Here is a 24,193-nt window from a genome sequence, read left to right as displayed (position 1 = left end):
CCAAGTGGCCATTTTTCACATATGAAACTAGATGGTGAGGTTCTGAAATTTCATGTGGATTTTCTCAGTCTCCCATTACAACACCAGCATGAAACTGGTGGAATCAGGGTGACCAACTATTCCATATTTTAAAGGATTGTCCCTTATTTTAACAGTTTGAACAGTATTTCTAGGACAGCCTGTGGGAGACTGAGCCTGGGAGTCTCAGTTGAGTGATTTGAGCGGGACTGCAAATCTATCAATTGACCAGCAGAGAGATGATATCATACATTGATATTGTACATTGTAACTTCACAAGAGAAGTTGTAAGCTTTGGTTGCTTTAACACCGACCCCCACCCACCCCCGCTTCCCTTCACTCCCCACGCCAATCTCTCCCCCCACTGGTCTTCAGGTCAGCAGCAACTCCCTCTCCCCAGTCCCACAGTCTAAATGTCCCTTATTTTATTTCACAAGAGTTGCTCACCCTGGGTGGAACCTCTCAAACACAGGTTGTACTCAGTACACCAGCCTAAAAATCATGGGGCATCACAGCCCAAAGCTACTTTCATTTGGTATTTGTACTTGTGCAGGAGTACAGGCAGCTAAATTACTGTTGCAGGGGGCTGGCATGAACTCGACGGACTGAATGGCCTCCTATGTTGTAACCATTCTATTATGATTCTATGACATGAATAGTTATAGTTAAATGCCTGATGTGCTTTTTCCAAAAATGTTTGTTTTATCACCAATGTAAATGCGTCTTAAAGCGCACCCACACATCTGTCCTACCCTAGTGTAAAAAAAACCTTTAAATAGCTTAAATATCTCACTCGCCATTGCCATAAATTTTACTTTATTTCCCTGCCATTGCCGTCGCAGTGTTTCAAATCACATGCTCATAGCTAACCAACCAGAAGCTGTTTTGTGGGTTGTGTCGGTGTGGTTAGTAGGAGGAGGGGAGAACCGGGGACTTGCAGCTTGGGTCAGGCACGATGACTGGAGTGTTTGCGCTGCAGCTGCTTAGGCGCTTCACTGGCCCAAGGCTTCTCTATGTGAGGCGGGCGCTGCTGGAGAGCAGACTCGGCGGCGTCTGTGTGCAGGTAGGCAGCTCCACAGCAAAGGCCCAGCACCCACAATAGAGGCTGATTTGATTGACGGCTTCAGTCGAATGGCGCTGTCTATCATATCGCGGGAACCAATCGGAGTACTGGGTTTGCTTTGCTACTTTTCTTGGAATGCGAGCCGTGTCTGAGAGTTCTCAAAGTGGCAGCTTCAGCTCCTTTTAATCCTTTAGTCTTTGTGGGTAAGGCAACACTGCAGGCAGCTCACTGCCAGCCCAAGTTGCTCCCGTTAGATGCTGCTTTTCTGCTCACAGATTCGGTGTTTTGTGCCCAAGAGGACACCAAACTTTCTTTTCTGGGGAGTTAAGTTGGCCAGCTGCCGAAAACCGACGTAGGGACTGTAAAACACCTCCCTAGCTGATTGCAACTCAGACAGCACGCCAACTCTGTCCTGTCTGCTCCTTAAGCAGATCTTAAGCAAAATACTGCAGATTTTAAAAAATTCTTTAGCAGGATTTGGGCATCGCTGGCTAGGCCAGCATTTATTGCCCATCCCTAATTGCCCTTGAGGTGGTGATGGAGCCGCTTTCTTGAACTACTGCAGTCCATGTGATTTAGTTACACCCACAGCGCTGTTAGGGAGCGAGTTCCAGGATTTTGACTCAGTGGCAAAGTAACGGCAATATATTTTCAAGTCAGGATGGTGTCTGACTTGGAGGGGAACTTATAGGTGATGGTGTTCCCATGCATATGCTGCCCTCCTTTTGGGTGGTAGAGGTTGCAGTTTGGAAGGTGCTGTCGAAGGAGTCATGATGAGTTGCTGCAGTGAATCTTGTGGATGCTACACACTGCTGCCACTGTGCATCAGTTGTCGAAGGAGTGAATGTTGAAGTTGGTGGATGTGGTGCCAATCAAGCTTTGTCCTGGATGGTGTCAAGCTTCTTGAATTTTTGGAGCTGCACAAATCCAGGCAAGTGGAGAGTATTCCAACACACTCCTGACTTGTGCCTTGTAGATGGTGGACAGGCTTTGGGGAGTCAGGAGGTGAGTTACTCACCACAGAATTCCCAGTCTCTGATTTACTCTTGTAGCCACTATGGCTAGTCCAGTTCAGTTTCTGGTCTATGGTAACCCCCAGGATGTTGATAGTGGGGGGATTTAGCGATTGTAATGCCATTGAATGTCAAGGGGCGATGGTTAGATTCTCTCTTGTTGGAGACGGTCCTGGCCTGGCACTTAAGTAGCAAATAAGATTTGTGTCAGACATCAGCCCATGCCTGAGTGTTGTCCAGGTCTTGCTGCACTTGGACATGGGCTGTTTCAATATCTGAGGAGTCGCGAATGGTGCTGAACATGGTACAATCATCAGCGAACATCCCCACCCTGACCTTATGATGGAAGGAAGGTCATTGGTGAAGCAGCTGAAGATGGTTGGCCTGAGGAACTCCTGCAGTGATGTCCTGGAGCTGAGAAGACTGGCCCCCAACATTCACAGCCATCTTCCTTCGTGTTAGGTATGACTTCAATCAGTGGAGAGTTTTCTCCCGATACCCATTGACTTCAGTTTTTCTAGGGCTTCTTGATGTCACACTTGGTTAAATATTGCCTTGATGTCGTGGGTAGTCAATCTCACCCAACCTCTTCAGTTCAGCCCTTTTGTCCCTGTTTGGGCTAAGGCTATACTGAGATCAGAAGCTGAGTGGCCCTGGTGGAACTCGACCTTGGCATCAGTGAGCAGGCTGTTGCTGTGTAAGTGCTGCTTGATAGCACTGTTGACAACATTTTCCATCACTTTGATCAAGAGTATACTGATGGGGTGGTAATTGACTGGGTTAGATTTATCCAGCTTTTTGTGGAGAGGACATACCTGGACCACACATAAGCTACACATGCTGAATGCCTCTAAGTTTTCAGGTTCAGGTTATCATAATGTTGTGGCTACAGGTTACATCAGCAATGTGTTGCATATTATATTCTGATGTTTTCTTTTTCATATTTAGAAAGGTTGCTGTTCGTCTAAAGTCAATGGTAGTGAAGTTCTTAAAGCAAAGTTGGCTGATGATGCAAGAAAGAAATACGGAAACCAACCACCTACACTATTCACAAAAATTATTGATAAATCACTTCCAGCCGACATTCTATATGAAGACGATCAGGTATATTTACTGCACTGAATGCCTTTTCACTTGTGGTAATGAAGGCCTCCTGGGGCATTCTTTCCATGAATTGCGGATACTTAATATTGAAAAGAACAAACTTCCATCCACATAACGACTTGTGAAGTTTTCAGGATATCCCTATAAATTACATTGAAAGTGAGTCATTGTTATGTAGACAAATTTATGAATTAAAGTCATAGGTACTTGAAAATGCAGGAAATGCTCAGCAGGCCTGGCAGCATCTGTGGAGAGAGAAACAGAGTTAACCCGCTGAATTTTGCCTTAGTGTGCCGACCCTGATGTCAGGATCAACTCTGTGTCGGGACCCGGAAGAGCAAATGACAGGATGCCAGATGTGATCATCCCAGAGGTGGCCATTACGAAGCTACCTCTGGGAGCCTTGTCCAATTTGGGAATCCAGCAGGGTTCCAACATTGGGAGATCCAATCAGAATGGCCTGTGGGGAGGGCAGACATCTGCCTTCGCAGGGTAATGCCTGGCCATCAGCATGAGCAGTGGCAGAACTATGGTGGGAGGCACGCAGCTGCCATTGAGGCAGGCATCAGCAGAGACATCTGTCTCCGTGAAGTGGCTGCAAGGACGTGCCTGGAGATAGATCCCCTCTGTGAATTATCATTGGCAAATAAATATGAATCCTTAATTGAGTCGCAGCTTGGACCTCCCAACTAACAAGCTAACTCTGATCCATCCAACCTGACACGGCAAGGGTTCTGTGCGATGCCAGAAAGTTGCTGTGCTACAGTCTTAATTGGGGCTGTAACAGTCTTCATTGCCTGCCTCCTTGAAGCATATTGCCAATTCCCATGCATCATGCTCCTGGGAAAGTTGCCTGGAGGTAGGACATCATTGGAGATATATCCCAATGAAGTTTGCCACAACTTTCTTGCACCATCCCCCATCTCCAAACCTGTCACTAAGGGGCCAGGACATTTCAGCCCAATGTTTCAAGTCAATGATCTTTCATCTGATGATCAGATTATTGACCCGAAACATTAACTCTGACTCCCTCTCCACAGATGCTGTCTGACCTGGATTTCCAGCAGTTGCAGTGTTTTACTTTAGCCTAGAGTAATTAGTAAGGGTACGGTACTCCTTATTCTATTGCTGTAATTTATTTCACTGCATTGTATGATCACTGAACAGTCTAACTCTAAGAAAACAATGCTTATACCATTAATGTACTTCATACAGGAAATCTGAAATAGCCTATGAGAGCAGAACATCACACACAGGAGGAGAAATTAAGGCTTACTTTTCTTAGCCCCAGCAGGTTGGAGGAGGAACTTGATTCTAAATGACCTATTTGTGCTACTTTTTATGTCGCTTTAATGATTCGGTGTTTACTTTTTTCCTTCTCTACAGTGCCTTTCTTTCAGAGATGTGAATCCTCAGGGTCCAGTTCATTTCCTTGTGATACCCAAAATCGCTATACCACGGATCAGTGATGCAACAGATGATGACAAAGAGGTAGGAAAGGATGGTTATATATAGAATATAATACTGTTACTATTCGGTGATAAGTGGCAATATAACTGAGGCCATTCAGACCAGAACAGTTTAATCCTTACTCTGTGCTACACTAGCTGATCTCAACTAGAGCTGCAGTGGAGTTAAGTACAGTTGGCCTGAGCATCTTGAGACTGGGAGGGGAATAACGGACTAGGGTTTCTGCTTCTGAAATTATCCAGCAAACACACACACATCTGAATTATCCCAGTGGTAACTGTTGGAATGGAACATTGAGTGGTATTGGCTGAGGTTAGAATTGTGCTCATCTGTGATGTACCTGCAGTTGCGTAACTTGCAGTAGCCCTGCTGACATTCTGCCTGGATTACACGTGAAGAATTGTCACTTGGACAAGATACTTGAAGGGCTTCTGACACCTATCAAGATCTATGGCAGCATGAGTCCTTCACTTCAGGAGGGCCGAAAATGGAAAGCATTACTAAGAATGTCATTAAAAAGCCACTAATTGGTTTCAGCTGTATTTTATAAGATAACTAAGGAACAGTTTAGTCAAACACAGCGGAAGCATTTTTGCCTCTTTTCAAGTGTATCCTAATTTGCACCAAGTTCTGCCATTCATCACCCCTGTGCTCACTGACTTACATTGGTTTTGGCTTTGCAACACCTCTGTCTTAAACTTCACATCTCAAATCCTTCCATCGCCTCGCCATCTCCATTTCTCTGTGACTTTCTGCAGCTCTATAATCATCCGCAATCGTTGCTCTCCTCCAATTCTGGCCTCCTTGACATCTCGAATTTTTATCGCTTCACCATAGGCAGCCACACTTTTGGTCACCTGCTCTAGCATCTCCTTATGTGGCCCAGTGTCAAATTTTGGTTGATAACCCTTCTCTGAAGGATCTTGGGATGTCCTAATACTATAAAGGTGTTATATAAATGTAATATGTTGTTCAAAAATAAGGAGCATTGTAAAATGTTTGTGTGGGTTTGGTTAGATCCGAAAATGCAGACAGTAGTCATGAAGTAAAGCTTTATTTGATAGCAATTTTATACTGGATGCTGTTAAAACCTGCATGTGGAGATTTAACCAAGGGGAGATGTCTTAGCTGTGGTGTGAAATTTGTTCTCCTTGTTGTAAACAGCTGCTGGGACATTTACTGCTGGTGGCTAAAAACCTTGCGATAAAAGAAGGGCTTGAAGATGGGTACAGATTGGGTAAGTCTGCTCATACTTTATTAATAAATAGACATGTCCCTGTTCAAGAAATGAGGAATATAATGTTTTCAAATACTTGATGTAATAAATTTAAAGATTTTATTGACTTCCATTCTGGCCCCAGGTCAGGGATAGTGACGGGTTCACAGTCATATCTATTGTGTACTTTCCTGGTAGGATATACAGCCTAGAAAACAGGATTAGGCTGTATTTAATGGGAACAGTATCTTTTGGCTGCACACAAGAAAATAACAGAATGGCAGCTGGTACAAAGGAGCAGAAAAGAGTGCACCTTGATGATTTTGTTAAAACTGTAAGATGTGCAACAATCATAACTTCTTGAATTTAAGTGAAATCACTATGTTTTCACTAATGTTTGTCCAGTATTTACAAACTTTGTACTTTGCACAGATTTGTACAGTTAGTTAGTCATGCCTCTTAAAATATACACAGACAGCAAAAGGCGCTGGCAAATGTCTCCTTCCTATTCACTGCACTTGCCTAAATCTGTAGAATGTCTAGCACATGGTTTTACCTCTCCTCACAAAAATTAACATAAATACAGAGGACAGAATTTTACCATCTCTATTGGGTTGGGCTATGAGGGGGCCTATAAAATAGTGAGGGAAGGTGGCATTTGGAATGCTATTTTGCGAGCGGCAGGAGGGTGGTGAATGGCCTCCCATCCAGTGGCCAACTAAGGACCTGTTCCCGTCGCTGCTGACATTTTACTAGTGGCAGCTGGGTCTTACATACGAACATATGAAATAGGAGCTGAAGTAAGCTGTTCGGCCCCTCGAGCCTGCTCCGCCATGCAATAATATCATGGCTGATCTGTTTGTGTTTCAAATTCCCATCTACCCCTGATAACCTTTGATTCATTTGCCAAAATAATTGTTAAATATTTGTTAAATAATCCTCAATATGCTAAGAATTACGCTGACAACCAATTTAAGACTGTCAGTCGGGCTCGCAGTGTGGAACATTTGCGTGTACTGGAAGCTACATATATTAATACACAGGACCCTATTCTTTGCAGACAGAAATAACATGTACACACATTGTGCCTGTTTCAGCTAAACAAAATAAGTGACAGCCATTTGCTGATTCATTCCTCAGAGCAATGCCTTGACCAATCAGGGTCAAGCTGCCTGGTTTAAATTTCAAATAATGCTTGGCAGTTAACTGTCAGCCACCATCACTGGTGCATTCTCCATGGCAACACCTCTCAATCAGCACTCTGCTCATAGAGTATTAGTTGTTGTTTTCCTCTCATATTGGCATTCTTGTGAAGTGTCCTGATGAGTGCAAGATGAAAAAGCTTCGACATGTCTTATTTCAGCAGCCCTTTTATGTTCAATTCCTCTCATAATAAAGGATAGCATTCCATTAGCCTTCTTAATCACTTGCTGTATCTGCATACTAAGTTTTTGTGACTTATGTACTAGAACACCTAGATCCCTCTGCACCTCAGAATTCTGCAGTCATTCTCCATTTAAGTAATACTCTTCTTTTTTATTCTTCCTGCCAAAGTGAACAACTTCATGTTTTCCCACATTATACTCCATCTGACAGATTTTTATCCACTCACTCAAAATATCTATATCCATCTGCAACCTCCTTGTGTCCCCTTCACAACATACTTTCCTACCTTTCTTTGTGCCATCTCCTCCATTGTGTGGGAAGACTGCCAGGTGAATCCTGGAGGTCTACCTTCGGGCTCGGGGTTGGGGGGCTTCCTATTCAACTACTCTTTGGGCCACAGAGCGAACCCAGCAGCAATGGCCACCCCTGAGGCAGCCCCAACCCCTCACCCTCACAAATGCCCTCCCCCACCAACCTCACCAGGGCCTGCCTGGCTGACATTGGTATCTCCAGATCTCAGTTACCTGGTTGGGAGAAACCTGCATCCTGTTCTTGCAGACACAGTCCCAGCTGTGGCCACCACTCCTGGTGGCACTGCCAAGCTGCCTGCCCTCCAAATGGTGGGCTGCTGGGGGTGGGTAGCTGGCCTTTAAAGGGATGGCAGCCCTGATGGAAATTGATCAGTTCATGACCTCTGTAAAGTGCATCTGGGATGCCTGCATATGGCCAAGGCAACGTCGCAGCCAGCTTTATGGCCAGTCACTATAAAATGGTGTCATTCGGCCTGTCATTTAGCCAATTTCATTCCAATATTTTATGAAGCCACTATATATGATGTGATTATATGGTGCTTGTTAGAGTAGCATATTGATATGCCCCAGTTTCTTGGTGTGACTTTGCTTGTGCAGTCATGCCATAAAACAAACTGCCAGTTTGCTTGTTACAAATGCTGGGATTTTTATATTCTAAAAATGACATCCTAAGAATCTGTGCCCATTAGCATGATGTTAGGTGGGAGTCCATCATTGTCAGTGGATTGATTTCTGGTGGGGGCAGGGGAAGAAGCTTTTGTCTGGGGACCTCCAGGTCCAGCCAGCTTGGAATTTCTCCAGTTCTAAGTAGATTCCAGGTGGATGTGGAAGGCAATTTAAAAAAAAAATTACGTTCCTTATTATGACTGTTTTACCATCCAACACAAAACCAGCAAAAACTTAAATTGGAAGCAGTTAATTAAATTGTGTTTAATGACAATATAAAATTCACCCTTTTGGATTAAGTTGTAAATCAAAGTTAGACTTCCAGACGGTGTGGCGTACTGATACATATTTTATACCCATAAGTTTTAGATATATTTTCTGTTGGGTATTATCACAAGGATAAATGTCGTCAACAAAAATTTTAAAATCAACTTTATGAGCAAATTTTCTGCTCCAATATTTTTTTTCTCTTTAAGCCATTGACTGGTTCCAGTAACAGGTCTCCAGTCAAATGGAGATAGGATCAGGTTCAAATGCAGAGTCCCATTGCTTTATCCATTGCATTATGGTGGATTAGCAACTGATACTCTGGGCTCCTCAGTAAACGTGGACAATGGTAAAAGGTTAATGAAGGGCTGTTCATTCACAATCTAGCACAAGTCATCTCCTTCAGGAAAATATTAGAGGGAAACTATGTCCTTCTTGTCCACAAAAATGCTGCAGGAGAAACAAAAACATTTAAAGCACAATGCTGTATTTCTGTGAAGTTTTCCAAACATATATTACAATCAGTAGCCATGCATTCAATGTAAAGTGGCTCAATAGTGCACCCCAGTAAATTCCACTATTGAGATTTGGAACACTGTTCTCTGGATACTGAAGGTAAAGGCTGTGAGGAACTGAAAGAGAAAAATGGTAATATTGATTTTAAAATTTGTCTTTTAATCTGGTCTGCTCTTGAGGACAGATGAGACAGGAAGCTTTTCTTTTACATTGAATTTAATTGTCAAGTTCTGCTGATACAGTCTATAAATGCACTGATAGATTGGAACTGAGCATACCAAACAGGAAGATTCAGTCTCAACCCTAGGCTATCTGGATTTCATCATTCTTAATCAGAGCAACAGCACTGATGCCTTAGTTGGCTCTTGCACTTGGGCGGGGACAAACTGACTAGGTTCCTTCTTTGGTTTGCTACCCAGTTACCCATGTTCAGAAGTATTTGTGTGTGTGTGTGTCTGTGTATGTGTGTGGATATTAGGTGAGACAGTAGAGTGCAGTAAATACTTGTACATGAGCCAGTACCTTCAGGAGATGAGGCAAATGTAATTTCTCTCTCCTAATGTTTTTCCATTAGGGTTAACTACCGCTTGGGCAAAGTTATTATCAGAATTATCCAGGGTCTGTTTTTAATTATTTGTAAACATAGGCTGGGTTTTCTTCCCATAATGTGGATCCTCCCCACAGTTGGAGAACCGGTTGGAGAGCCGTGCCTCGCTTTCGTGGGGAAGGCCCAATGCGATTTAAGTGTCGTCAGGCACTTCACAGGCCAACATCAGGCTTTCCACAGCCCTTACCCTCCGGGACTGCTGGCCAGTCAGAGGCCGGCAGCTCTCCATGCTGGCAGCATGACCGGAAGTTGTGGCTGCTGCCCTTAATGCTTCCAGACCTGTCCCGAGAACCTCCTCTGGATCTTATGGCACAGGATAGGGGTGGAGGGAGGGAATCACAGGAGAGCGGGAGTCGGAGGCGAGGACAGGGAAGGCCAGATGCTTTTGGTGGCTCCCCCTTTCCCACCGATATCAGGTCCCTCAATTGGGTCCAACAAGTGAACCCCCCCTCCCCCCACCCCCACTCACAATGTCACAGGCAAATCTGATGGAGTTTGATGGGAGGCACGGGAGTGGCACGTGAGTCCCATTTAATCCCTGAGCCACTAAATTCTGGTGGGTTCAGGGATAATGTGTGTGAAGTGGCTTATTATTGCGTCTAATTGACATCGATTCCAATTGTGGGGCCCTTCCTTAACTGGGGACAGTTTTCACAATGCCAGGAATCCGATGTGGGTACTCCTGCCCTTGCTATCAGGCCCACTTCGGCAGGCTGGATTAAAATCTGCTCATAGTTTGTGAGTTTTCTAGAAGTAAACTCTCTTTGTTCTTTCTTAGTGATTAACGATGGGAAGAATGGAGCACAGTCTGTATACCACCTTCACATCCATGTGATTGGAGGACGCCAGATGAGCTGGCCACCTGGTTAGATGGATATGACACAAACTGGTTTCCTTTCACTCAGTTCTGAATTTGTGGTTTCATTTTCTATTAAACCATTTACTTTGAAACACTGCCTTGGAAGTAAATAACCAACTTTTGTCCAACTGCAGAAAATGTACCCTAGAATTCTAGTTTATAAAATTGGAAATCTAAGATTGTAATTCCCTAGTATGAGTCTCATCGCTTTAGTTAGTACAGGCTGTATTTTTACGCTGAGGGCTGTCTTCCTGCACCCAAGCGTGAATGTCGGTGGGAGTGGTGGGGTGGGGTCGGTGGGGGGTGCGAGCCCGCCTCTGCTTAGCCAGCTCGCCCTGCTTTAACTTTTCAGATGATGGCCCTTTAATTAGTTTGAGATGGGACTTCCATCTGTCTCCAGGAGGGCGTCCTGCCTCATAGAGCTGCCAGCCAATCAGAGGCAGCGCCAGCAGGAGCAGTGGCCGCTGCTAGTGCTGCAGATGGGTTAAGGAGTTGGTGTTCTGCGATGGATTTGGACATTCGGGCGTGTCCAGGGTCTCACTGGGGCCAAGCTGATAGGTCTGGGTGACGTGGGGTGGGGAGCATGTTGGACTGGCACAGGATGGGATGTGGGTAGACGTGGGGAGACAAAACAGTGGGGAGGGTAATATATGCTGGCCTAGCCAGTGATGCCCACATCCCATAAATGAGTTTAAAAGAAGTGCTACAAGTTTATAAGGTTGTTATGTTGTGGGGCTGTCTGCTTAATTTAAGGTAAAAGGAGGAATGAAGGGGGTCATGTGACCTGCTTTGAATTCTGCCCAACAACAAGCCTGGGTGGCTTGGTTACTATGAGGACAAGAGGGGCCCAGATTAAGAGACTTGTTGAAAAGGTGCAAGATGTTCACATCTGTGGACAATAGCAAGAGCAGTTGTGCAGACTGTGGGTATATTGTTAGGTCTGAATTTTCACTCCTGGGTCGGGAGCACAGACCTCGAACCATTTTTGGCTTCAAGTGGGAACCAGTCCCACTTCAAAGAGTTTATAACCACTTGGAGTTATCAATCAAACTGTGAATTCACATGCACTGCAAAGCATACCCAGTAAAAATTGTCCTGAAAAGTTGGATTTTTGATGTGGGGGTGGGGCTTGGTGAGCAGGGTGTTTGAGTGAAAATAGGTGCTGTGGTGAAAAAGTGAAGTGCCGAGTCCTGATGAGCCCTGAAAGAGTGGCTGCCGGGCGTAAAGGTGGACTGGCCAAAAGGCTGGCCTCGGAGCACCGACACTTGTAATAGCTATGAAAGAAAACAATTAAACCAAAGATCAGGCCTCCAGCCCTCACCCCTCACACAACCTCACCACTGCCCCACATACTCCCCATGCCCTTTCCATGCCAACTCATGCTGCCTCATGACCCCCAACATCCAGGGTGCTCATACCCTCCATGCCAACCTAAGCCTCACTACTCATCCTCCATGGCCCCTGATGTCCTCCATGCCAACCTGTGCCCTGATACGCCCTCCATGAGCCCTCATACCCTCCATGCCAACCTATGCCCCTTTAATAGGGGTGCTAGCAAGGGGCACCCATTCTTTCAGGTTATCTCCAGGCATGGTGACGTCTTTCCCCCTGGCAGCAGTGCTACTGGTCTGATGTCCAATATTCTTGGACTTTGGCAGTGGCCATCCTACCTTTAAGTTGCTGCATTTGTGCGACTGCACAAAAACAATTAAACAGCCAGGCACTGCAAAAAAAAAAGTTAGGGTTCATTACCGAGGACCAAACTGAACAGGCATAAGATAAGTATAGGGGATAGGGCTGGGACAGAAGAGGCCAGAGGATTTCTTCCTTTTCCTCTGAACAATCAAAAATGCTACATAACTTGGTTTCCTCTAGCCACTCTGCTGCAGACCAACAGTTTCTCTGGTGACTTTGGTACTTGGCAGGCCTCCCCTAAATCTTAGTACCAGTGGTATCATTGGGTCATGATGTTATTGGTTAAATTAGACCTCACTTTCCTTCAGCGGGAGCTGCGGTTGACTTCAAAGTCGGTGAAGATGAGATGTTGGGTGTGAATGGTACAGCCTCAGGCTGTTAAGTGATCTTAATCCCTCCCAAGCACCTTTCTCAATGAAAATGGGGATTAAATTCAATCCCTTAAATGCTATTGCATTTCCCGAGCTTGGATTGTTTACCTACGGGCTTTCTTGATGACTCTTCCTCAACCCAGAGAATAATTAACCAAAGTTTCCAGGCCTTGTTCGTAAAATGTTATTATGAGGAGATTGTTTTTTTTATATATAGACAATATAATCTCATTTCCATTGCTAAAACAAGTAAATGTGCAGGCTGATTTTACTCACTGAATTGATCTCTGCTGTTGAAATAAAATTGAGTTGCACATATATCCTACCTTTCTTTCCCTCTTTCCTGTCTGTCCTCATCTAAATCCTGCCAGCCATTATATTCTACTCCCTAGAGCGGCTGGATACTATTTTTATCATACGCTGGAGTGTTAGCGAACTTGATGAGAAGTATGTAATTTTCTTGTCAGTGATTGGTGCTATGAGAGATCAATTATATATTACAATAATGATATGTTGTATGTTACATGGTATAACATTATCTTCATAAAAATGGTATATCCCCTGACTTATAGTGAGAAGCTCCACAGTTGGTCAACTAAATACAAAACATGTAAATGGGGAAAACAATAAATAGTTTGGATAGCTTTGGATCGTCTTTAGAACCAGAGTAAGCTATTTATATTGGCTAGGTTCCTCTGAGTGAATAAATGACTAGCAGATCCATATGGAATGGAGTGGGAATTTCTCCTCCACTGCCAAGATAAAAAATAGGCAAAAAATTGATTTTTAAAACATGTTGAGGAAGTGTAAATATCCAAAGGGCATGCAGATAAATAAGTGACCCAGATATTAGTAAAAAGTGTAGAATCTCATAAATCATTATTGAACAATTTGTACAAAGTGAGAGATGGCTATCCAGCAGAAACTGTAGGTCCTGATAATGAGAAACCTTATACTATTTATGCCTATTGCCACATTTAAATGTGCTTATCTATAAAAACATATTCACTAGCTAGGGTAATCTGAAACCAAAGATTGACAGGAAAAATTGTAACGGAACAATGGATGATCTTTAAGAAGATGTTTCAGATACATTCAAACAAGAGGGAAAGGCAAGGGAACCAAAGTCAGGTCTCTCTTCATGATGAGGGAGGTGAAGAATATGATGAAACAAAAAAAGAGGGTGTGTGAAGCATGTCAGGGAAATTCTTCAGGAGAGAACCAGGCCACGTACACTAATTGAGAATGGAAGTAAGGAGCAAAATATGACCAGCAAAGAGAAAATATGAGGATAGAGTGGCAGTTAACAAAATAGGTAACCCAAAAATATTATACCAGCATGTAAATAGTTTGTGAGTAATAAGAGGCAGGGTGGGGTCTATTAGGGACAAGATGTATGCTTAGAGACACAGGGCAAGGCTAGAGTACTATATGAGTACTTTGTATTGGTGTTTACCGAGGAAAACAATGCTGAAAACATCGGTAGAAGCAGAAATGGTAGAGGTAGTGGATGGAGTAAAAATTTATAGGCAGGATGCCTTGGAAAGGTTGGCTATGCTTAGAGTGGATAAGATGGCTGATCTAATGAGTTGCATCCCAGGTTGCTGAAGGAACTGAAGGTAGAGATAACAGCAGGGCTTGCCCTTCTAATTTTTCTTATGTTTGGGGGAGGTGCCAGAGAATTGGTAAGTGGCAAATATAACACCTTGGTACAAGAAAGGATGTAAGGACATCTGTCGTAACCACAGGCTGGTCAGTTTAGCATCAGTAGTTGATGTTTTAGAAACAATAATAAGGGGGAAAAAAAATTAACAGGCATTTGGAGAGGTTTGTGTGAAGTGCCGGGGGGGGGGGGGGGTGCACAGTTTGAACACTAAAATAAAAGCAAAATATTGTGATGATCCAAAATTAAAACAGGAAGTGTTGGAAAAACTCAGCAGGTCTGGCAGCATCTGTGGAGAGGCAAGTAGGGTAAGGGGACTGACTGGATTGCTCTACAGAGAGCTGGCAAGGACTCTTTGCCTACATTGCCTCCTGCTGTGCCATAATGGTTAGTTACTCACCACCCAAAGGGGGCACTTTTGTTACATTTCTTTTATTTGGGTTGATGACGCAGAGACAACCCAATGTCTCCAATGCAGTGTAATAAAAAAGTTAGATCTTGGATCATTTATTTGAAATATTGCAGATATGTGACAAAATTACTGAGCAAGCTGGCTCCAAATTACTTAAGGATTTGTGCTTAATGGGGGAGGGTAAAGATAGTGCAGGAGGCCTTGTCGCAGTGGAAATTTTGACAGGTAGAGAAACGTTGGGTCTCCACTCAAAACAGTAGCATTTCCATGGGGCCTGGGGTGGGCAAAAAATTCATTCCACTCGAATAGAAAGCTCTGATATCCAGGTCATTGCAGGGTCGCTACCTGGGTACCTTGTTCCAGGCCTAGCCACCCGTGAAGAATGCCAGCACCAATAGGAGAACTGGTCTCCTTATAAACCTAAAATACCTTTGAACTGGTGGTGGCTGTATTTCTTTTTCTTCATGCACCTCCCAATCCAGTTTCCTGCATTGCATCCACATAAGCGCAGACACCTGTCAGCATTATTCAAATGAGGCAAGTGAACGTAAAAGCAGATGCTCCAGTAAAATCATGAGTGGAGGTCAGAAGTGGACGAGTGATGCCTACTTCACCACACTTGTGTTGGCACAACAGGCACAAAGATTTTCAGGCATATTATTTCTTATTCAATGGTGCCCTTAACATAGAAAAAATGTCTGAAAGTGCTTCACAGGGCAGAAAGAAAATAGAAGATGAAATAAAGAAGGAGCATTTAGGCTGGCTTATCAAAAGCCGCTCAAAAGCGTTGGTTTTATGGAACATCTTGAAGAATGAGAGAGAGACAAGAATCGAATAGCACACAAACTGTTCCCAAGCAGGAGCCTGTCCAATAAGTGGAACTTTTAGAAATCCCCTTGTACATTGGAATTCTGCATCATTTGACCAAAAGACAAGCACAGCAAATTGAAAATGTAGTTGTGACTCCCAAAATGCCCCAAATAGTATGGCCATGTTTATCCTGGAAATCATGAATTGATCTCAAGGCCACAAGAGAGCGCTGCTTTATGCCAGTACATTTAAAATGTTTATGTTTCAAAACATTAAGTGAACTCGCTCTAAGTTTACCAAATGCTCAGTCAGTCCAAGCAATCAATGAATACTTTTTAAGCCTGATTCAATATTCCACAGGAGCTATACGCCATGTAGTGTTAGGACCGTCAATTCAATGCAATGACATTCTATTAGAAATCACAAAGTGTACTAGACATAGAGAGATAAAGGGAAGGAAACTTATGAGTATCTAATTTTATGATTCAAATGTTTTAGGAGTATAACCTTTAGTTTTGGGAAATTATTTTTAAATGTAAGGTGGGGTTTGAGAAGCTGGTAAAAAAAAACCCTAAGATAATATGTCTCAGATAAAAAACCCCAAGCCAAAAAACTTTCCTGCAATCTCTCCCTCATGGCAATGTGGCACACCTGGGATGTCCCAGATAGATTTAAACCATGTAGCTTTACCTTCAAAACATCCCTTTGATTCTGGGATCTGTATGAATAATTTATATCTCTGCTGGAGACAACTGCAATGTTACCAAACTCACTGGCTCAATTATGAAGTTAAGAGGGGTCTACTTGTTGTTTATTGTTTTCACACCTCTAACTCCTTTTAATTAAACATGGACCATCCTTTGAATTGTAATTATCATGGGGAACTATAGGAGCAAGCCACCAGGAGAAGAGTGTAACGTGCGTGTGCAGATACGTATTGCGTATGCACGGGAATCAAGAAACTCCAAAAACCAGGAAGTGGAGTGTCAAATGTGGTCTCCAAAGTAATGATTCAAAAATTTTGAACAAACAGCGTCCCAGCATCAAACAAGTTGGGACATGGGACAACTGCATCAATTGCAGGACAATCCCATAAAATCTGGGATGGTAGGTCACTCTGGATGGATCCTTCGGCTGTGTACGTGGCTGATGACACCACTGAAACATCCCCAGTGTAAGGCAGGGGAGTGCCACAATCAAGCTTATGTGTCCACCAGAGCCATCATTGAGCACAGCATTGGGCTTCTTAAAGTGCGCTTCTGCTGCTTTGACTGGTTTGAAGGGGTTCTACAATACACATCCCAGAGGTTGTCATGAATGTTAGTGGTCTGCTGTGCATTGCACAACCAAGCTCTGCAATGCACATAGATGTTGCAAGGGTAAAAGCATGAGGAAAATCAGCCTTCTTCAGATGATGAGGATTTATTGGAGCATGAGGAGGAGCCCATAAATCCAAATGTGCCTTTCATGGATGCCAGTGCACTGGAGAGACGTGCAGAAGATGCAAGGGACAACCTGATCTACACAAGGTTCGTGCAACAAGGATATTTTTGTTTAACCATCACTCTATCACCTGACTCCCATCATCTTCATTGGGTGTAGACCTAGCCCTGCCATCCTCCCTTGCCAAGTTAATTCGAAACCGGCGTCCTTTATCACACAGAATAGAATGGAGCGGTAGGTGGAGATCCATGTAACAGCCTGCCTTGCCCAATTATTCTGATCCAGCACCATTGTTCAAGAGCTATCAATGCTCTGTGAACCTGACCTTTAAAAATGGCCACTCAAGTTCTGGTATTTGTTCTGGGGGAGGGGGGAGGTGGGTTGGATTAGAATTGGATTGAGTTGGGCCTGCTCGCTGGTGTGGAGGCGGCTGAGCAGAAGGCCTGCCTCTGTGTTCCAGCACTTTGTTCAATTAAATAAAAATTAAAACACAAAACAGCCATCTAGCTCTCACCCTCAGCCCTCCATACACTCCTCATGCCCCATCCATGCCAACCAATGCCATCTCATGCCTCTCCACCCAGACCCCATGGCCCATTACACTATGCCACCCCATGCCCCTCTATACACATCCATGGCCCCTTATAACCCCTATGCCCCCACATCCCATGGCCCTATATTACCCCAATGTTAACCTAGTGCTAACTCATGCCAACCCATGCCCCCACCACCCTTTACTCTTACCCCTTCCATACCAACTCACCTGGTATCCTTTGACAGCTCTGAGTTTCCTAACAACTTTGACAGTTCCAATGAGTTTATGCACATTTTACGCACAATCATGTTTGTTTTTATCAATCCAGAAGGGTACCTTACCTCTCCAAAGGGATACCCTGGCTATTCAAATGAATCCACAAAGTTCAGACCAGCTCTACCTGTTCTAAAGTGCACACTTCGGGTTACACGCTCCTGGCCTACCAAAATTGCACTTAAGTGGAGGCAGCTGCTAATTTAAATGGCTAGCTGCTTTTGTAAACTGTGCATGTGTGTACCCAGGCCCAACTCCAGTCCCACCCTCCCTCTCCCCCCACCAACAAACCCCGAAAATAGGAAGTACCATGTTCAGGGGCGGGACCTAGAATTTCCAGGCTTGTCCACCATTTTTGCCATGATGGACAGGCTCAAAATTCAAAAACAAGAGAGAGTTACACACAAATGCATTCAAAAGCAACAGAGATACAAACAAGTTCAGATAACTAATGAAACTGCACATGGTCACATTTACAACTGATTATTAGCCTACAGATTAATACATTTATAACCAACACAGCAGTAAAAGAAAATACTTATAAACTAATAAACAGGTATACACTAATGCATTTAGAAATAACAATATAAGTACATTGATTACTTTTTAAAATTCATTCATGGGATGTGGGCTTCGCTGGTTGGGTCAGCATTTATTGCCCATCCCTTGTTGCCCTTGAGAAGGTGGCAGTGAGCTGTCTTCTTGAACCGCTGCAGTCCATGTGGTGTAGGTACACACACAGTATTGTCAGGAAGGGAGTTCCAGGGTTTTGATCCAGCCACAGTGAAGGAACGGTGATATATTTCCAAGTCAAGAAGGTGAGTAACTTGGAGGGGAACTTCCAGGCGGTGATGTTCCCATCTATCTGCAGCCCTTGTCCTTCTAGATGGTAGTGGTCGTGGGTTTGGAAGGTGCTATCTAAGGAGCCTTGGTGAATTCCTGAGCATTAGCACAAGAATGCTCACAGAGACATTAAAAATTAATAGTTACAGCTCAATCCATTTAAGTGTCAAAGAGAAATAGCAATCTAAGAGGCTGAGACATAGAATCACGTTAATATGGTGGTGAACCTTCTCCTCTTCCTGCCCAGCCTTCAACAGTTGACATCCAATGTCCTTTGCTGAAAGCTCCTTGGCTGCTGAGGGGATTGAGCCTCCTCTGCCTCAGGTGAGCCCATGATCGTATCCAAATAAGGGGGGACTTTTAAAAAAGATTCTCGTAAAGCATTCTCAGATGCACTAATATAGTTTCTGTAAGGAATTCTGACCTGTTAAGAAATTAACCTATTTCCATTATTTTTAAATATTTTAAAATCTTTTATGCTCTCCCCACCCCCACTAGAGCTATACCTTGAGTGCCCTACCATCCATTCTTAATTAGCACATTCGTTTAGATAATATCACCAACTTTAACACCTATGTGTTCTTTTGTTCTATTGTTGTTGACATCTTTTGATGATCTGCTTCTATCACTGCTTGTTTGTCCCTACAACCACACCCCCCTCCACCTCTCTCTCTCTCTCCGCCCCCCACACACACACCTTAAACCAGCTTATATTTCAACTCTTTCTTGGACTCGAACTCAAGTTCTGTCGAAGGGTCATGAGGACTCGAAACGTCAACTCTTCTTCTCTGCCGATGCTGCCAAACCTGAGTTTTTCCAGGTAATTCTGTTTTTGTTTAAGAAATTAAATAAGCCATTCTTGAGTTTCATAAGCAACTATCTTTCTATATTGCGTGTTAAAAAAAGCAACTCACGTGTTCCAAATTTCATGATTTTTATGAGTTTGTCTCATAATTTACATAGGATTATACAGGATCTACACAGGCCATTAGACTCAACTAGTCCATACAGACCTATAAGCTCTCCTGGAGCCTCTTCTGTTTTTCCTCATCTAAACCTATCAGATTTATGAGGCAGTGGGGTTGGCATTACTGATTATTTCAATCAGAATTGTCGAGATTCAGAACCTGAAAGTTTGGCTGAAGCTGGTTCCATTAATCATTTTAAAAGGGAACTTGGAAAGGTATTCCAGAATCAGGCACTTACAGGGTTACCGGCAAAGGCTGGAGGGGCTGAATGACCTTTTTGTGCTGTAGCTTTCTATGATTTTATGTTACAAATGAAATCCGTTGTTTGTTACATGATTACATCGTTGCACCCTGGCCTGAGGTCACACTGTCAGAGGGCCTGCGTGGGAAAGGTGACGTCTGGCAGCTAATTGTAACGTGCTGCCACGCCCCAATCCCCTGCCTTTGTCACACAGTCAGAGGGCCTGCGTGGGAAAGGTGACGTCTGGCAGCTAATTGTAACGTGCTGCCACGCCCCAATCCCCTGGTTTTTGGGTAAATGCTGCGCATTAGCTGCGCCGACAGGTGGAGGCGTGGGATCGGTGCAGCAACAAGGTTTCGGGTCTTGCACCAATTTAACCCAGAGCGACTGGAATTCGGCCCGGAGCGCGCGTGTGTGTCAATGAAGAGCAGAATGTGATTGACAGCTGTCCCTGGAGCAGCTCATTGAGGTGAGAACCTAGAAACCCAAGTGTGTGCTTGTCAGAGAAGGAGTCGTTGCGTTTTTATATATATATATATATATATATATATGCACAAGTATATATTTTTTGTTAAAAACGAGCCAATTTTCCAAGAAGTTGTAAATTATTTTCAGTTGTAACTTCAGTTTGAAGTTTGTGTACAAGTTCAGGTGCTTGCAGCTGAGGTAAGTTTTGTTTATTTTTACTTACCTCAATTCCTGATGCTTGTATCTTAGTTACTGTTTTTGTTCTCTCATCTACCCCTCCCCTTTTTGGGCAAGGCACCGTTGTATAGGAAAAACCCATCACCGCTACTTCCTTTGTGCTTAACGAGTTTTATCTGAATTTCTCTTATTTGATTTCGATGTGATTATTTTCTCATTAAAATCTAAAACGTCAGTTTTTAACTATTTTTATTAATGCTCGCGTGGCTTTGAGAGCTTGCGATATAGAGTTTCCCGATGATAACCCACTAGAAGAAACGATTCCGGCCATTAGTTATAAATTATGGTGCTTGCATCTCTATTTTCTCATTCACTATTAAGTAAGATAAATTTTTTTAAAAATTGGTCTGAGCAATGACAAACTGATGGATCACTATACATCATTTAATCCAAGGCACTCCCACTTTGTATATAATAGATACGGGAATTGGTGTGTGTTTTATTTATTTGACGCCCTTCCATTAACATCTGATGTTATGCTGTGAATCAAACACTAATCCTGGGCGCAACATTATCCTGGAGTCTTGTATCGGCAGAAAGCAGGAAAACTGTTTATCAGAAGACACCTGTTGCTGCAAGGTTTATAAAATCCTGGCTTCATGTAACTTTCAAGCTGCTTTCCCCCGGTAAGGAAGAATAGAAACAATCAGAAGAGTTGTCATGACAATGTATACACAAAGGAAATCTATTTCGATGCAACTTATAGCACTGCGTTTTTATAAATATATATTGCTGTCTCTTTAAAATTACGCCCTAGTGATAAAAAATAAACTTGAAATTGGTAGCTGTAGAATTAATTAATCAAAACTTGCATGACTTTAGATAGTGAATATTATAATAATTAGAAGCTCTGTAAAATAATGAAATATTAACCCTATCAGACAGGTTCAATTCGTGCCCGGATAAGACGTTTTATCTGCACGTAAAAAGTGTGGTTTTGTGTTTTTAAAAATAGCAGTTTTAAACCACGAAGACTTGACTAACTTGTGCAGAAAGCTGTGTTTGCATAACCATCAAAGAAATAGTGTTTGAAAAAAATGGTTCCTAGCATTGGTTTGATAACCTCGGTATTATGTACATAATCTGGATGGAGGTAAAAAGGTGCTTTTTTAATGCAATTTCAAGACAATCATTCTCCCACCAGGGAAACAGAGCTTTGTCTCACTTTAAAATGTAATCTTTTTGTTTTACGTCCATTCATATGAATTTTTAACCTAGCCAGTGTTGCAAATTGAAGATGGAATTTGGTGCACACTGAAAGCAGCTCTTTTTGTGGGTAGGGGTGAAGGTGAATTTAAACAATAGGTAATAATATCTGGCATTGGCAATTAGTTTCAAAGGAAGGTGACTTGCTTTGTTATTGCCTATGGATGGAACATAGTTCAGGGTTAGCTATTACTGCAGGTCTGTGAAAATGAATTGTACAAAATGTTGCTGCATTGAGGGAAAATTAAACTCATTGTCCACAGTTGCCACAATCATTAAGGGACTGTCAGCATGCCAGATTAAATTTCCAAAAAATAGGCCTGCGCTGTAAGAAATATCTATCCAGGTAGCCCTGGACTTGTTACCCAAGTTGCATCTGTAAAGGTGAAAGAAATAATGGCTATGATCACTGCCATCCTGCATAGCCTTGATGAGCCAAATGGCTCCTCCTGTGCATAATGAGAAAATGACTCTATTCCTTTGAGGGAAAAAAGAGCTTTCTTTTCTAAAGAACAGATCTAGCATGTAAGGTCTCTGTTGATCTGAATTAATAACTCTGTACTCACCTTGGATGTATTCTGTAGGCTATTTCTTTAATTCAGTTTCACTGTGTAAAATTACTCCTTGTAGAAGGCAGCAATACTGCTGCCCCATGTAAAAATCTCGGCTGGAGCTTCTGCATGTTTACCAGCCAGCCTGCGAATTCCCCCACCCTGCCCCATTCATTTTAAAAGAAATGAGAATCACGTGCCAGGGATGCAGAGGTAGTACCCTCATCATCATAATGAATGCTTTTACTGCATATTGGATTTGTAAGGAAAAATATCTGGTGAAGATATCCTCCTGTGGAATAATATGAATTTTAGGACCTGACAGCATGTTTTCCACCTATTGCAGAGCTTGGGAGGGTATGCAGGTCTATGAAAACTGCCCTGTTGTAAGCATCACAAAATTGTTACAGAGCAGAAGGAGGCCATTTGGCCCATCACATCTGCAGAGACTCTCTGAAGGAGCAATTCACTCAGAGTGAAGGCAGAAGAATGGCACTGTAACCCTGCCCATTCCTCCTTTTCAGATAACAGTCTAATTTCCCTTTGAATATCTCGATTGAACCTGCCCCCACCACACTCTCAGGCAGTGCATTCCAGACCCTAACCACTTGCTGCACGAGAAAGTATTTTCTCATATCAATTTTGCTTCTTTTGCCAATTACTTCAAATCTGTGCCCTCCCATTCTCGATCTTTTCATGAGTGGGAACAGTTTCTCCCTATCTATTCTGTTCAGACCCCTCATGATTTTGAATACCACTATCAAATCTCCTCTCAGCTTTCTTTTCTCCAAGAAAACCAGTGCTAACTTCTCCAATCTGTCCGATATAACTGAAGTTCCTCATCCCTGGAACCATTCTTGTGAACCTTTTCACACCCTCTCCAATGCCTTCACATCTTTCCTAATGTGCGACGTCTAGAACTGGACACAACAATTCAGCTGAGGCCGAACTTCTGTCTTGTGCATAACCTCCTTGCTCTTGTACTTTATGCCCCTACTAATAAAGCCTAGGATACTGTATGCTTTATTAACCGCTCTCAATCTGTACTGATTTATGTATATATACACCCAGGCTCCTCCTGCACCCCCTTTAGAATTATATCCTTTATTATATTGTCTCCGTAAGTTCTTCCTACCAAAATGAATCACTTCACATTTCTCTGCATTGAACTTCATCTGCCACCTGTCTGCCCATTCCACCAAATTGTCTCTGTCCTTCTGAAGTTCTACACTATCCTCACGGTTCACAATGCTTCCAAGTTTCGTGTCATTCACAAATTTTGAGATTGTGCCCTGTGCACTAATGTTTAGGTTGTTAATATAGATCAGGAAAAGCAAGGGCCCCTACATTGACCCCAGGGAGCTCCACTACAAACCTTCTTCCAGCACAAAAAACACCCGTTAAACCATTGCTCTTTGTTTCTTGTCACTCAGCCAATTTTTTACTCCGTGTTGCTACTGTTCCCTTTATTCCATGTGCTACAATTTTGCTCACAGTTTTGCAGCACAGTATCAAATGCCTTTTGGAAGTTCATTGCCACCTCATCAAAAACATTGCCCTAATCAACCCTCTTTGTTACCTCTTCAAAAAACTCCAAGTTAATCATGATTTTCATTGAAGAAATCCATGCTGGCTTTCCTTAATTAACTCACATTTGTCCACGTGACTATTAATTTTGTGCTGGATTATTGTTTCTGGAACTTTGCCCATTACCAAAGTTAAACTAATGGGCCTGTAGTTGCTGGGCTTATCTTTATTCTTCAGTCCTCTGGCACCACTCCTGAGTCTAAGGGAGATTGAAAAAAGTAGGGGGAGAAGGTGCTGTAGTGGTAATGTCACTGGACTAGTAACCCAGCAACTCAGGTTAATGATCTGGTGACACGGATGCAAATCCCATCACGGCAGCTGGTGAAATTTAAATACAATTAATAAAATCTGGAATCAAAAGCTGGTAACGGTTACCATGAAACTGTCATCGATT

The 24,193-nt window shown here is 43.0% G+C and overlaps 2 protein-coding genes across 2 annotated transcripts in view; both read left to right on the top strand.

Annotated features, from left to right (window-relative positions):
* Positions 1-918: 918 nt before the first annotated feature.
* Positions 919-12,880, top strand: LOC121284887 (uncharacterized HIT-like protein Synpcc7942_1390). The gene is made up of 5 exons (XM_041200750.1): positions 919-1,081; positions 3,043-3,198; positions 4,585-4,689; positions 5,833-5,905; positions 10,416-12,880. Exons 1-5 carry the CDS (start codon positions 974-976, stop codon positions 10,505-10,507), a joined length of 534 nt encoding a protein of 177 aa, XP_041056684.1. The 5' UTR covers positions 919-973; the 3' UTR covers positions 10,508-12,880.
* A 7,297-nt stretch (positions 12,881-20,177) lies between these two features.
* LOC121280455 (long-chain-fatty-acid--CoA ligase ACSBG2-like) overlaps positions 20,178-24,193 on the top strand; it is a 117,651-nt gene continuing 113,635 nt past the window's right edge. Inside the window, exon 1 of the mRNA XM_041192470.1 lies at positions 20,178-20,219. The gene's annotated coding sequence lies outside the window, so the exon portion shown is untranslated. The remainder of the gene's footprint in view (positions 20,220-24,193) is intronic.

Source organism: Carcharodon carcharias, chromosome 1 (assembly GCF_017639515.1).
Source record: "Carcharodon carcharias isolate sCarCar2 chromosome 1, sCarCar2.pri, whole genome shotgun sequence".
NCBI lineage: Eukaryota > Metazoa > Chordata > Chondrichthyes > Lamniformes > Lamnidae > Carcharodon > Carcharodon carcharias.
Note: the sequence above shows the minus strand (reverse complement) of the source record. Positions and strands in the feature narration are given on the sequence as shown.